This window comes from Girardinichthys multiradiatus, chromosome 12, assembly GCF_021462225.1.
Source record: "Girardinichthys multiradiatus isolate DD_20200921_A chromosome 12, DD_fGirMul_XY1, whole genome shotgun sequence".
Taxonomy (NCBI): Eukaryota; Metazoa; Chordata; class Actinopteri; order Cyprinodontiformes; family Goodeidae; genus Girardinichthys; species Girardinichthys multiradiatus.
In genome coordinates this window covers 52,006,496-52,020,471 of record NC_061805.1, presented here as the reverse complement: position 1 = coordinate 52,020,471, position 13,976 = coordinate 52,006,496, and the positions used below count along the sequence as shown (strand labels likewise).

Genomic DNA, 13,976 nt, shown 5'->3' with positions numbered 1-13,976 from the left:
AAGACAACAATAAAACTGTTTGCTCCACCGAGTCCAGTTGACCCATTTCCATTTGTGTCGTTCCAAAGGAATCACATCATGACGGACCCGACCAAACGCTCCTGTGTGTGAGGAGCGTAGGGCCTCACCATCATGTGATGCTCACTCGTGCAGGACGCTGGTAAAAATAGCTTGTTGGGTCACACACACACACACACACACACACACACAGTCAGGTTACAGTGTGTGTGTCAGTATCAGTAAACAAGCTGTGAAAGTGGACAGTAGGCTGAAAGCTAACAGGGACACACAGGTAGGAACCAAAGTTTTATGAACACTGACTGGTTCTGGTTCTGGCTAACAGCTCAGAACTTTAACCAGATAAAGCAGATCTGATGATTTTTTGGATGTTCTGATATTTAACAGCTTCTAGTTTTTAATATAAATGAAGAACACGTTATCTCATGTGAGAGCAGCTAATATTAGCTGCATGTTATTTACCTGTAAGATGATTAATTAGCAGCACCTGAGATTTAGTGACATTGTATAAAATGTTTATATACTTCTAAAAAAAAAAAGTCCACGTGTTAAAAGATCATGTATGTTTGTGTTTTAGCATCACGAATAAAAATATCTGCTGATTTTTTTCTGAGGTTCAGATAAAACATTTTATCGTCCCTTCGTGGTGGAGCAGGAAGTCCGCACGTCTTTGACGTGGCAACCGGGACTTGAAGGCTAGTTGGGTTAGGAAGGACATCCAGTGTAAAGGTCTGACTGCAAGTTGTACTGACTTGTTGTGGTGACTTGTGGTGACTTGTTATTTGTACTGACTTGTTATTTGTACTGACTTGTTGTGGAGACTTGTGATGACTTGTGGTGACTTGTTGTGATTTGTACTGACTTGTTGTGGAGACTTGTGATGACTTGTTATTTGTACTGACTTGTTGTGGAGACTTGTGATGACTTGTTATTTGTACTGACTTGTTGTGGAGACTTGTGATGACTTGTTATTTGTACTGACTTGTTGTGGAGACTTGTGATGACTTGTGGTGACTTGTTGTGATTTGTACTGACTTGTTGTACTGACTTGTGATGACTTGTTATTTGTACTGACTTGTTGTGGAGACTTGTGATGACTTGTTATTTGTACTGACTTGTTGTGGAGACTTGTGATGACTTGTGGTGACTTGTTGTGATTTGTACTGACTTGTTGTGGAGACTTGTGATGACTTGTTATTTGTACTGACTTGTTGTGATTTGTACTGACTTGTTGTGATTTGTACTGACTTGTGATGACTTGTTATTTGTACTGACTTGTTGTTATTTGTACTGACTTGTTGTGATTTGTACTGACTTGTTGTGATTTGTACTGACTTGTTGTGGAGACTTGCTATACTGACCAGCTGAAAAAGAAAAATGAAACTCTAGGATGGTTCAGTGTTAAGAATTTATTTGCAACTAAATAAGGAATCCATCCTGTTCGTCAGTTACTAACTTTCATTGTTTCAGCTTCAGCTGTTATCTCCGTGTTCCCAAACTATCACCAGAGTTTCTGAACAGAACCCTGAGCCTGGTTTCTGCTCTTAAGTCATGATGTTTCACAGAAACCCATTTGTGTTTTAATAACCATCGGTACCGCTGATCCAGTGTTCATAACTGAGTCAGTCTCACTGATTGTAAAAAATCATAAAGTCGGCTACTGTTCATAAAACAGCAGATTCCTGTTTTTCTCAGGATTAATATTCCTTAAATGGAAAATGGAAAGATTAAAGAGGAAGAATAAAGTCCCACATGAACCAGTAACCAAGAATCAGATTCAGATCTACTCTCTTAACTGCTGTTTAAAACTAAATTCAATACATTTAATCTACAATTTATCAGTGCAGAAATCAGTCCAGCTGAAGTCTGACGTTTCACTTGTACTTAATTCCGATGCCTCAAGGTGGCGCTGCAGCAGTAAAATTCCAGCAGGCTAATCCGATACAACAATAAAACTTTTTACTTTGTGTCAGTTTAACAAAACTAACATTCATAAATGCCTCAGTGAAATTTATTTTCCTCAAATGATTCTGGTCCAAACCCAAACACTCCGGCAGTACAGATGGGTCCGAACAGGAAGGTGGACGTTCCGGTGTACGATCTGTCTCTGATCCGGGGAATCTGGGAGGTTCGAGTCAAGAAACAGAGACACAGACAGAAGAAGGAGCAGGAGAGAATGGAAAAGAGCGCCCTCGCCAGGTCAGTGAGCGTCACGTCTCATTAACCCGCCCAAAACTGACGCCTTATAACCAGAACAGGGCTGATGTTCACATTAAGGCCTGATGGTGGCAGTGTTGTTTCACAGCTTCAAAGCTTAAATCCAGAAAAAGTGAAGCAGAATTCCTACTTTTCAGGCTGCTATTCTGGAAAAACAGAAACTGTTGGAACAGATGCCTTTAAGGCTGGAAATGACTTATATTATGACGGGGATGTTGACTGGGTCCAATAGGAGGATCCATAACTGTCTGAGTCTCTCAAAGATGTTTAGAGGATCTCCAGTTTATGTGATTCAAACCGACCCTTTAACGACCTGGTCGACCAAATGGTTGACCTTCTGAGTCACTAAATGTCAAAGAAGGGAGCGTCTAACCTAACTCAACTGATTGGGCCATCTCTGCCAATCAGCTGAGGATGTAATGCTAAAAAGATCCTAGTTTCCTCTGCTTGGCACCATCTATGTTAGTTTTTATTACAAAAATTAAGGTTTCACATAGGAGCACTCAGACATATTTAAAAAGGCAAGATTTCATGGTTTGTTTCAGTATTTTCCTTGTTGAAATGAAAAGAAGCAATGTTTTGTAGCATATTACCAGAAATAAAGTAAATCCAATGCCCTGTTTGTGCGATTTGTTTGCAGTTTTCTCCTATAACTATTAAGTAGCATCTTGACCATTTGGTAGAGGTCAGCATTTTGAAACATAGGATCTGTTATAGAAAAAAATCATTGTTGTTTTTAGTCACCTAAGGAAATAAGAAATGCAACAAAAAAAATCAATTGTTCATGCAGCTTTTCTTGGCTGGGTGGTTAAATCAGAGAAGAACTGGAGTGGATCAGCACATTCTCCGCCCTGCAGAGCAGAACATCATGAAACCATCAAGGCACCTAGGAGAATCTTAGGGAGCAGCCTCAGCTGGACAGCCATGATCTCCATTCCCTCAGACTGTTCTGCAACAAGAACCATGAACCATGAAGCAGGGATTGGTCTGGAGAACCTTAGTCCAGCTCTACAATCCAGAGTTACATTCACCGACTTTACTGAGCAGAGAAGAAGTTAACCTCAGAGGAGTTAGATTCTCTGTGGAACCTGCATACAGTGGAACATGGATCAGTTCTCCAGATGTTTGTTGGAAACGAAGCATCCAACCTGTTGTCAGTAACCAGTCCCTGCAGCCAGGCTCTGTGATGGTCGTAGGTGGTATCATGGCATGGGCTTGGATCATATCCACTTCAGTGATGCAGAGTTGATGCAGAAAAGTCCAGCAGAGATTTTAGAGCAACATCTGTGGTCTTCAGGACTACATCTTTTCCAGAGAATGGCTTGAACCTTTCATCAAGACAATGGAAGACACATTTTAGAGGCTTGGCTGAGGAAGACGAGGGCACAGATACTGGACTGACCTGCATGCAGCCCTGAGCTGAGGGAATGTTGGAAAATTTAGAAATCAGAAATGAGACAAACATGACCCCCTACTGTTGGAGACCTTTAAGATGTGTCTGTAGGAAGGATTAAATAACACCTGGAACTCTTCATGACTAAATGCTAGAAGAGTTTAAGTGTTGGGAGAAGACATGAGAAGGTTAGAAAGACTAAATGGCAGCAATAAACCGGCTGTTTTAGGAATGTTTTCCAGTCTGGGAGGCGGGAAAGGATGGATATTAACCACTACAAGAAGAATCAATGAGACAGAACTACATTGGACCAAATCTGAGGTCAAGACCCAGACTACCCACCCTGATAAGAGTCAATAAAACTATTTCCTGAGACTGACTCACACACAGCTGACTGCTGATAGCAGAGGCTGATTTTAGTAACACACATGGTGTTATTTATGTCCCAGTGTTAGCACAGCTGGTCAGAGCGTGAGGTCTCTGAAGAGCAGAAAGGTCACATGTCTGGATAACAAACCAAACATCTAGCCTGCTGAAAACCAACAGGACTGAAATGTTCTGCTGCTGTTCTCTCATTAACACGTCTGTCTGTGCAGGATTGATCAGCAGTGGCAGTATCGTATCTACTGTAAGACAATGAAGACCAAAGAGCTGAATCAGCTGCATCATTACCTGGAGAGATCCATGCTGACTGATATACAGCCATACATGGGATGTATGGACCAGAATACAGGTACAATGAATCATTTCACTTTTTACTGCAGTTTTTTAACTTCCTGATAGTAAAGAATTACAGTAGTTGAGCCTTAAAGTAACAAATGGACTAGTCTGCATGTCTGTAGTCTAACTGGTTGGGTTCATCAGGATTTATGGAGATATAAAGCTGAGTATCATCAGCATAACAGTGGACATTTATCCCATCCTGCCTGATAATTTTACCAACTGAAAGCATATATACACAGAACTGGCCCAAGCACTGAACCCTGTGGTACTCCACAAGTAACTGTGGTGTTATTGAAGATCTGCTTAGATGCAGAACAGCAGTTAAGAAGAAATTACTTCTGTACTGAGTGGTTCTGGTTCTTATGGATCACAGTCTCAGCCCAGAGTAAAAGAGGCTCATTGAGTTTTCGTCCAGGCTTTGGTGGGATTGGCCACAATCCTTTCTGTCTTAATGTCCTGAAGTCCTTGAGGTCCTCGAGGGGCAGACTGCAGCCAGTCATCCTGCAGGTCAGAGGAAACAATGGGCCCTGATTTAGTCTCTGGTAGTGGCAGCAGCGTACCAGACCGTGATGGATGAGGAGGAGATGGACTAAATGAGGGCAGCTGCAACTTCTGAGAAAAAAATATTCTCCTTCATTATTTGTGGTATTTAGTAACTAGAAATAATTTTGGTAATCGTGACAGAAATAAAACGGGAAAGGTTGTGTCGTTTTTTAATGTCAGACAGTGAGGAACAATGTTTTTCTTTCCTGTTAGAAGTCCAGCAGCAGGATCAGATGGTCCAGCAGGATGAAAACCATGCAGATAAGAAGAATCTGACCTTCCAGCTGGAAGGAGAGCGCTGGATGGTGAGTTCACAGAGTCACACAGTAAGGAAACCTTTTCTATGATGTTCATCTGTAAGAGAACTATTCTGCAGGACTTTCCCCGGGAGCTGCAGTGGATGACCTACCTGCAGGAGTGGCACATCCAAAGGACACGGATCCGACAGCTGCCGGACTTCCTGGCTCTGTTCACCCAGCTTACTGTGCTCGAGATTCCCAAAAACTTCATCACAGAGCTGCCGCCAGAGATTGGTGAGAGGGAGGATTCAAATCTAACATTTACGTTCAGAAACAAGACAGAATCTGACCCGATGCAGCTGCATCTCCTCTGTCCATTTATTCTTCCCTAACGGGACACAGGTGGCATTTTCCACCTAAATCTGCTCTGTTTCTGTCCACAAAGCAAACATCTAACTTCCATCTGAATGTTCAGGAAAGCTGACCGAGCTCAGGAGGCTGAACGTCAGCTACAACCGTCTGTCCAGAGTTCCTCCAGAGCTCGGAGAATGTGAGAAGCTGGAGAGACTGGACCTGGCAGGGAACCACAACCTGTTTGGGCTGCCGTTTGAGGTGAGGACGCAGGTGTTCAGACCATCCAACCTTCTTTTAACAAGTCACTGGAGGCTCCAGCAAACTCAGCGTTTTTATCTGCAGCTCAGCAGCCTGAAGCAGCTGGTCCACCTGGACATCTCGGAGAACAGGTTTGTCTCCATCCCCATCTGTGCTTTGAGGATGACCAGCCTGCAGCTGCTGGATCTCAGCAATAACCATCTAACCGACCTGCCGCAGGACATGGACAGGTAACTGATGATGTCATCACTACACCTGGTGGGAAGCACAGGAAACAGGTCCAAGGAATCTAAGAGCCACCTGTAAAATGTGAATAGTAGAAAGAAAGTACACCCTCTTTAAGTTCTAGGGCATTATGTATCAGGACATGCATGAAATGATCCGGGTCCAAATTCAAAAAGATCCTGAGAGTCAGAGAACTCCTACCAGCCTAAACATTCCTGCCATGGACTCCAAGTTCAGACTGATTCAGATCTCTGCTGAGAGCGACTCTGACCGAGGAGATGACAGAAACTTCTCTTAGTGAGGAGGTGTGGTTGACCCCGTTGCTAGGGGTGACGCTGACTTCTAAGAGCTGTGATTGGTTGTTAAAAGAAACAAAAAAACAACAAATGCTCCCAGTAACCAATGGAGGGAAATTAATTGATGATAGAATTTAGTCTGGATTCAGAACTATTTAAATGATGATAAAACTCAACATAACAGCATCAACATGTTTGAACGTAGCTTATTTACAAGATCATCGTTATTTTAATTTGCTTATTATTATATTTACTCTCCATGCTGGTCGTTTTCATTCTGCATCTATTTCACATTAATTCATTTCATATTAATATTAAATTCAGCTTTTTACTGTGATATTCTTGTTTAATGAGGTTTAGTTTGGTAAAATGATAGTTTGGAGAAAAGCGAAGTGAACAGAGGAGCAGAGCCTATTGGTTTAGGAGAAGAGAGGAGTGTTAAAGGTAGATTTGGTTCTGGGATCACGGTGGGAACCAACAGACATTCCCAGTAGATCAATGCGTCGTTCCCTCTGCTTTCAGCACCAGCCTGGAATGTGAGCAGCTCTGGTTCCTGCTGCATTCAGAAGCTTAGAGAGGAGATAGCAGCACCAGAGAACTTCTCCACAGATGTTGGAGATGATCATTTAGACTGCTGACATCATCATGAACATTACAGCAGATTCACCTCATTTACATCTTCCTGCTCTGGATATAGAGCTCAGATTATTGGACTGTTGGAGACACTTTCTATTTATGTAGATCTATATTTTTTAGAGTTTTTCCAATTTTTCCCACATTTATTTTTTGAAGCATTTTACAGTCTGTAAATATTTAAATAATTCTGTTCTATATTTGAATTTTGTTAACTTTTTATTCATGGTTATTAATTATTGTTTCTATTATTTATTGATCCTTCCTAATATTACTTTACTAGAGGTTGACCTTTAACCTGTCCTGCTGCTGAAACTATTTCATTTCCCTCTAGGGGGATGATAAAGTTAATCTTATCTCTATATTAATAATTGTATGATTGTTCTAGAAGTTTCTGTTCTCATTGACTCGACTGTTTAGGAGGTGGATCTCTGCACCATGGAGCTGGTAGCGTTTTATTCATTCACTGTTGTTCATTGGAGGAGAAGATCTCTCCTTTCTCTCTGTCTTTCCTCCATCTTCTCTGCTTCAGACACTCTTAGGATCACTAAAGGTCTTCTTCACTGCTCTGAACATCTCCTCACGTTAGGAGCTCTCTGAAGGCCTCGGATGCTTCCTGAATAACTTTTATCTTAATGAGGGAAAATTCTAAGAAAAGTCGAAGGTTTTTTTAAGAGTGCCACTAGGAGCTACTTTTGGTCTGAGGATTCTTTGTGAATACGGGCCCTGATCTTGACCAGGTTCTAAACTAAAGCAAACAAAAACCCGCTGCATTCCAGAGCGAAAGACACCAGCAATGATCCCAGAGAAGCAACTGTTGCTTCCCATCTTTCTAGGAGGGTTATGGGACCATGTTCAAACAAACTCCCTAATTTCAGCCAAAATACCTTCTATGAAAGGTCAAGCATGGCGGTGGAGGGGTGATGATTAGGGCTTGTTTTGCAGGCACAGACCTCGGGTACCTGCCGGTCATTAGGTGGACCATGAACTCCATTTATCCGACAGCTGAGGTTTGGTCCACGCTGTTCGCTTTAATTAGCAGCACACCTGGTGACTTCCTTTTGTTTTGAGCCATCAGATCATTGCTGCTTTCTTTCCTTCCTGACATCGTGTTAATCCTGACAAAACTCTTGCTGTTGAGGTCAAATCTAAATTATTTTAAAACCTTCTGTGATTTTTTTTAATGTTCCGTTATCTAAAACCCCGGAACTATAAGAGGGTGTACTTTCTTTCTTCCATGACTGCTTATGTTTGTCTGTTCAGGCTGGAGGAGCTCACCACCCTGTATGTCCATAAGAACAACTTGTCTTACCTCCCACTGTGTCTCTCCAACATCTCCACCCTGAAGATGATTGTTGTCAGCGGCAACGAGCTGACCTGCGTTCCGACCAAACTGTGCAACGACCCAGAAATCAAGTACAAAGATCACATCATCTGAGTTCCTCAGAGCATCTCCATGTGCCTGAAACCAAGAGACCAATCAGTTTCTGTTTCTCCTGCTGCAACAGGTTTATTCGTCTGTACGACAATCCTTCCAGCGAGAAGAAGAGGATGGAGAAAGAGGAGAAGAAACGGAAAGAGAAAGAAAAGAGGAGGTGGACGGAGCAGAAGGAGGAGGTGAAGGACAGCAGCGAGAAAGAGTTTATGGAGGCGTACATCAGTACGTTGAAGGACAGAGGTGAGATGATGAACCCCTGCTGGGTTTATTTTCAGGGTTTCTCCTGATGAACTAAAATGAACTGTCAATCAGCAGATGTAGTTCCAAGGAAGGTTCTCAGAAAGTCCTCAGGATGTCTCAGCAGAACTAGAGACAGTTCAGGACAATCCGATCCACTCCAAGTCTAAGCTTTAGCAAACAGAAACATTTTAGGCCCGGTCTGAGAGTAGAGGTGGTCCAGTTAGGAGAACTTGTTGACAACAACCTCAGATAGTCCAGCAGATTGAAGGAGACCAGCTCCAATGGGATATGGAATACTGAACTTCATGGTGGAGAGCTGATCTGTGGTCCAGCACCCCCCTTCATCTTGAACACAACTGAGCGCGTGCAAAAAAATACATAATAATAAATGTTGAATGAGGTCTTCAGTTTTCACGGCGTTATTCCTGACTGAGGAGAAGCTGCGGCCACAGATGGTGAAGTTCAGGAAGGTCTGGATGTTCTCCAAACTTTGGACCAGAGTTTTTTTCCAGGTATTCAAACCATCAATCCCAGCAGTAAAAAAATTATTTACGATTAGTTATTCTCACACGTCACTGTAGGAGTGAATTCGCCACGTTTTCATGATTAATAAATAGGAAAAATCTAGATTTAGGGTTTTAGCTGGGACAAAAATAAAGAAATGTTCCTTACAGAGGTCTCTTTGTTGCTCCGACTCAGTAATGCTCTCAGGCAGTTACGGTAAAAATAAGAGCGCCAAATACGGAGCCCTGTGGCACCTCAGAGGAGATTACAGATCAGTTCAAGAAGATAGAAATAAACAGCAAATCCTGAAGGCAGCAGAAAGTTTCAAAGGCAATTTATGAGTCAAAACTTCTACATTTACAGCTCATATTAAACCGACTGGCTGCTCTGTTTGTCCCAAACCAGACACCGTCCCCTTCTCCACCACCAAGGTGTCCATCTCCTGTCTGCTGTGAGGAAGACGAAGATTCCAACCTGGTGTGAGAGGCGCAAAGATGACCTGGATCCTGGATGAGGCGCTCTGCAATGGAGGTTCTGCAGAGTCCAGAAAAAGCTGCTGAATGTGTGCTGCTTCAGGGTGAAGGTTACCAGGGGTTAAAAACGTCAAGTCGTCTCTGGTTTGGTTTGATTACGGTTCAAATAATTCCTGAAGTTAAAATAAATGAAAGTGGGAGACGGACGCTGATGATTTAATCAGGAATCAAACATAATTTCAAATGACAAAGTTCCTGAGAATCCCAGTGGCTTCAATTTCAGAAAACGTTCTCAACGACATACAACAAAGTAGCAAATTATTTTATCATTTAATTAATTATGCCACCTTGAATGAAATTTGAGGATTTTTGTAACAATAGAATCGGCACCAAACTACTTTTTATCATCTTGAAACAGAATTAAGAATCTGCAAAGTTTAAAAAAACTGAAATTTAAATAAAGTTTACATAAAAATGTCAAATGGAAAAACATCCTGATCATTTAAAAAAATGTTTGTTTTATGAAGTTTTAAAAATAAAAACATAAATTTGTTCTAAAATGAAACAATAAATCCCAGGTGGAGTTCCTGTCCGTCACGTTGATCTTTAATGAATCGGCTGCTGCAGAGAACGTTCTCTGGGTTGAACTTTGACCCCTGCAGGCTGATGTTTTCTGCTTTGTTTAAATATTTAGGCTGAATTTAAAGTTGTGACCAAATAGAAAAGCAGCAGAAATATTTGACAGATTTAATTGAAAGGTTTTACAGCGTTTGATGAGCTGATGCATTCTGGATGTATCTACATGACCTTAGTCTGACCTCTTTTTGTGTTGAAGTTTTTAGTTATTTCTGAGATGAAATTTATATTTTTTACATTTTATGTTTTACTTTAAAGCCTAAAAAGTTTCTATTTTCAGCTTCCAGGAGCTTCTGTGGCTGAAATCTTTACATCTGATTTTATTCCGACATGTTTTATTTTAGCTTCCTGTAAATCTGAAAAGTATTCTGATCTTCAGCTGTTCTTGAGGTTCCTGTAGTTTGATGCAATGATTTCCTGAATAAAACTGGTGTTTAACTTTTAAGTGATTTCATTTATTTCACGTTTAGTGAATGAAACTGAAGAACACGTCAGCTTGAATTATATAAAAATACAGAATGAATTTAAATCCCACAAAAACAAAAATTGTCATAATCAAATTCAAAAGCAGCTTTGTATGTTTGAGCACCACCACACTAGTAAAGCACAGAGGTGGCAGCGTCATGATGAGGTGGATCAGCAGCAGGGACACAGAGCAGTCCAATCCTGCTTCATGTGGACTGGAAAACTAGAATAACCAGAACCAGAATAAAACCTACAAGTTTCATGTGGTTCAAAAATACTCAGACTGACAAACCCCAGATAGACGAGGAGCCCCGGACCGAGGAGCTCCAGACCGAGGAGCTCCAGACCGAGGAGGAGCCCCGGACCGAGGAGCTCCAGACCGAGGAGGAGCCCCGGACCGAGGAGCTCCAGACCGAGGAGGAGCCCCGGACCGAGGAGCTCCAGACCGAGGAGGAGCCCCGGACCGAGGAGCTCCAGACCGAGGAGGAGCCCCGGACCGAGGAGCTCCAGACCGAGGAGGAGCCCCGGACCGAGGAGGAGCCCCGGACCGAGGAGGAGCCCCGGACCGAGGAGGAGCCCCGGACCGAGGAGCTCCAGACCGAGGAGGAGCCCCGGACCGAGGAGCTCCAGACCCAGGAGGAGCCCCGGACCGAGGAGGAGCCCCGGACCGAGGAGCCCCGGACCGAGGAGGAGCCCCGGACCGAGGAGGAGCCCCGGACCGAGGAGGAGCCCCGGACCGACGAGGAGCCCCGGACCGACGAGCCGCGGACCGAGGAGCCCCGGACCGAGGAGCTCCGGACCGAGGAGGAGCCCCGGACCGAGGAGGAGCCCCGGACCGAGGAGGAGCCCCGGACCGAGGAGGAGCCCCGGACCGAGGAGGAGTCCCGGACCGAGGAGCTCCAGACCGAGGAGGAGCCCCGGACCGAGGAGCTCCAGACCGAGGAGGAGCCCCGGACCGAGGAGCTCCAGACCGAGGAGGAGCCCCGGACCGAGGAGCTCCAGACCGAGGAGGAGCCCCGGACCGCGGAGCTCCAGACCGCGGAGGAGCCCCGGACCGAGGAGCTCCAGACCGAGGAGGAGCCCCGGACCGAGGAGCTCCAGACCGAGGAGGAGCCCCGGACCGAGGAGCTCCAGACCGAGGAGGAGCCCCGGACCGAGGAGGAGCCCCGGACCGAGGAGCTCCAGACCGAGGAGGAGCCCCGGACCGAGGAGGAGCCCTGGACCGAGGAGGAGCCCCGGACCGAGGAGGAGCCCCGGACCGACGAGCCGCGGACCGAGGAACTTCAGACCGAGGAGGAGCCCCGGACCGAGGAGCCCCGGACCGAGGAGGAGCCCCGGACCGAGGAGCCCCGGACCGAGGAGGAGCCCCGGACCGAGGAGCTCCAGACCGAGGAGCCACGGACCGAGGAGGAGCCCCGGACCAACGAGCCGCGGACCGAGGAGCTTCAGACCGAGGAGGAGCCCCGGACCGAGGAGGAGTCCCGGACCGAGGAGCTCCAGACCGAGGAGGAGCCCCGGACCGACGAGCCGCGGACCGAGGAGCTTCAGACCGAGGAGGAGCCCCGGACCGAGGCCGAGTAAATAGAACCTCTGGTTGAAGAAATTTGACTTTTATTCAGCAGAACCCATGTTCTGATCCAATCCTCACTTTCCCAGGCTGCACAAGAAGCACCAAACACTGAAATAAAGACAGACTCACTTCAAACATCTGTCTTTATTAACACCATCATAGATATGATTCAAAACTATGATCTTAGGATAAAAATGAGTTTCTATAAAAACAGATCAGAACTTGAAGGACGGTTAGAGGCACGCGTTCAGAGAAATGAAAGTGCAGCAAACGTTCTGCATTATGAGGGAGGTGGAGGAACATGTGGAGAACATCTGCATATTTCACTCCAGGATCAGCAGCTACAGTAAAGCTTCTTCAGTACCATCAGGTCCACCGGTCTGGTGACCACGCTGGAGCTGCTACAGATTCTGAGCTTTCAGGCCAAATAAAATCAGATTTCAGCCTCTAAAAGGAGACAACCTGCTGCTTGTTGAACATTCAAACATCTCCTCCACTGGATCACAAGTTTTCCATCATAGGTCGGATGGTACCGTCAAATCTGAGCAGCCGAGGATTCTGGGTAATTAAAATCCAGAGCAGTAATAATGAAACAAACCCAATTAAATCAAATCTGAACTGAATCCAGAACATGATCTACATTTGCTTCAAAGTTCAACTGACAGCAAAAACCTCCAGCAGCAGCAACGTGGAGACGGACCAGACGGACCTTCCTGACCCGACACTCAGCAACATCTGCTCGGGACATTAGATGGACCTCATAAACCAAACTGAAGGTTCGGGATCCATCTGAGAGATGAAATCATGTTAAAGACAAAATCGGATGGGTTAGAGGTTAAATACTAAGCCCAAGGTTAAACAGAACCATCCAGAACCTGAGGAAACCGAAGCAAGCTTCTCTTGCCCGAATGACTCAGATCCATCTGGCTGATGCTCCACCATCATCTGTCCCGGTACTGGACTCCCAGGTGATTCTGTTCCTGTGACTCAGACCCAACATCATCAGCTAAAAGGTCTGATGTTCAGTAACATGAAAGTGACCTGTTAGAGTCCAGACTGGTCCCAACAGAACATGAGGATCTTTAATTCGTCAAATATTTAATCTTTAATGAGCGCAAACATCTACTGCTTGTAAAGACGTTGCCACGATACATCTTCCCCTGGCCGTAACCATGGAAACCAGGTGGTTCCTGTGGGATGTTTCCATAAGCGTGGTAAGCAGGAGAAAAACAGACAAATGGCACCGTTTGGTTCAGGTCGAGTCCAACTACAGAGACAGAGGGCGCCATCTGCCTGTAAACAAGCGGTACTGGCAGAGAAGTGACCCACTCTGGAGGGATTTAGACCTGATGATGATGATGAGGAGGAGGAGGAGGAGGAGGATGTGGTTGAAGATGCAGAAAGATGGAATAATTATACCAGGATCCATCCGGCGACGCTTCAGAACCTGTTTCAATAACTTCTGAAACATCTTCTGTTCTGACCCGATGACTGATTCATTCTACAGAAGGAAGTCGTCATGGTAACCAGGAGCAGAGCTGGTGGGTGGAGTCAGCAGGTGGAGGTTCAGGGTGAGGCAGGTTAAATAAACACTGAAGCTCCAGCAGAGAGGAGTCCGTTTATCTGCTGTTAATGTGTCCAGACGGGGGCGCTGTTGTCCTGATGAGGTCCATTTCCCCCAAAGCCCTTCGGTACTTCCTGCCTCGGCCAATCAGAGCAGGAGGAAAAGTGAAGCTACGCTGGGATATAAA

The 13,976-nt window shown here is 44.9% G+C and overlaps 3 protein-coding genes and 1 long non-coding RNA gene across 13 annotated transcripts in view; 2 read left to right on the top strand and 2 right to left on the bottom strand.

Annotated features, from left to right (window-relative positions):
• The first annotated feature begins 242 nt into the window (after positions 1 to 242).
• lrrc2 (leucine rich repeat containing 2) lies at positions 243 to 10,635 on the top strand. Of its 10 annotated transcripts, XM_047382672.1 has the most exons (11): positions 247 to 292; positions 633 to 747; positions 2,081 to 2,217; positions 4,225 to 4,361; positions 5,108 to 5,199; positions 5,271 to 5,427; positions 5,609 to 5,745; positions 5,830 to 5,975; positions 8,163 to 8,315; positions 8,408 to 8,577; positions 9,487 to 10,635. In XM_047382672.1, the coding sequence occupies exons 3-11, from the start codon at positions 2,081 to 2,083 to the stop codon at positions 9,534 to 9,536; spliced, it is 1,179 nt and encodes a 392-aa protein (XP_047238628.1). In that variant the 5' UTR covers positions 247 to 292; positions 633 to 747; the 3' UTR covers positions 9,537 to 10,635. The 10 variants fall into 10 exon arrangements, with proteins under 10 accessions (XP_047238627.1, XP_047238618.1, XP_047238620.1 ...); XM_047382662.1 differs by having other exon boundaries at positions 245 to 292; positions 639 to 747; positions 5,609 to 5,975; XM_047382664.1 differs by having other exon boundaries at positions 245 to 292; positions 639 to 747; positions 2,076 to 2,217; positions 5,609 to 5,975.
• LOC124878613 lies at positions 4,371 to 5,423 on the bottom strand. Its single transcript, XR_007040830.1, has 2 exons — positions 5,304 to 5,423; positions 4,371 to 5,178 (listed from the first exon to the last, which is right to left on the bottom strand). It is a non-coding gene; the product is annotated as an uncharacterized LOC124878613 (long non-coding RNA).
• Positions 9,576 to 12,252, top strand: LOC124877923 (surface protein-like). Its single transcript, XM_047381555.1, has 3 exons — positions 9,576 to 9,612; positions 10,953 to 11,296; positions 11,346 to 12,252. The coding sequence occupies exons 1-3, from the start codon at positions 9,576 to 9,578 to the stop codon at positions 12,234 to 12,236; spliced, it is 1,272 nt and encodes a 423-aa protein (XP_047237511.1). The 3' UTR covers positions 12,237 to 12,252.
• Positions 12,253 to 12,354: 102 nt separating this feature from the next.
• The window catches only part of mfsd14bb (major facilitator superfamily domain containing 14Bb), a 12,758-nt gene continuing 11,136 nt past the window's right edge, over positions 12,355 to 13,976 (bottom strand). The window contains exon 12 of the mRNA XM_047382381.1: positions 12,355 to 13,976. This exon is cut by the window's right edge and continues 301 nt beyond it. The gene's annotated coding sequence lies outside the window, so the exon portion shown is untranslated.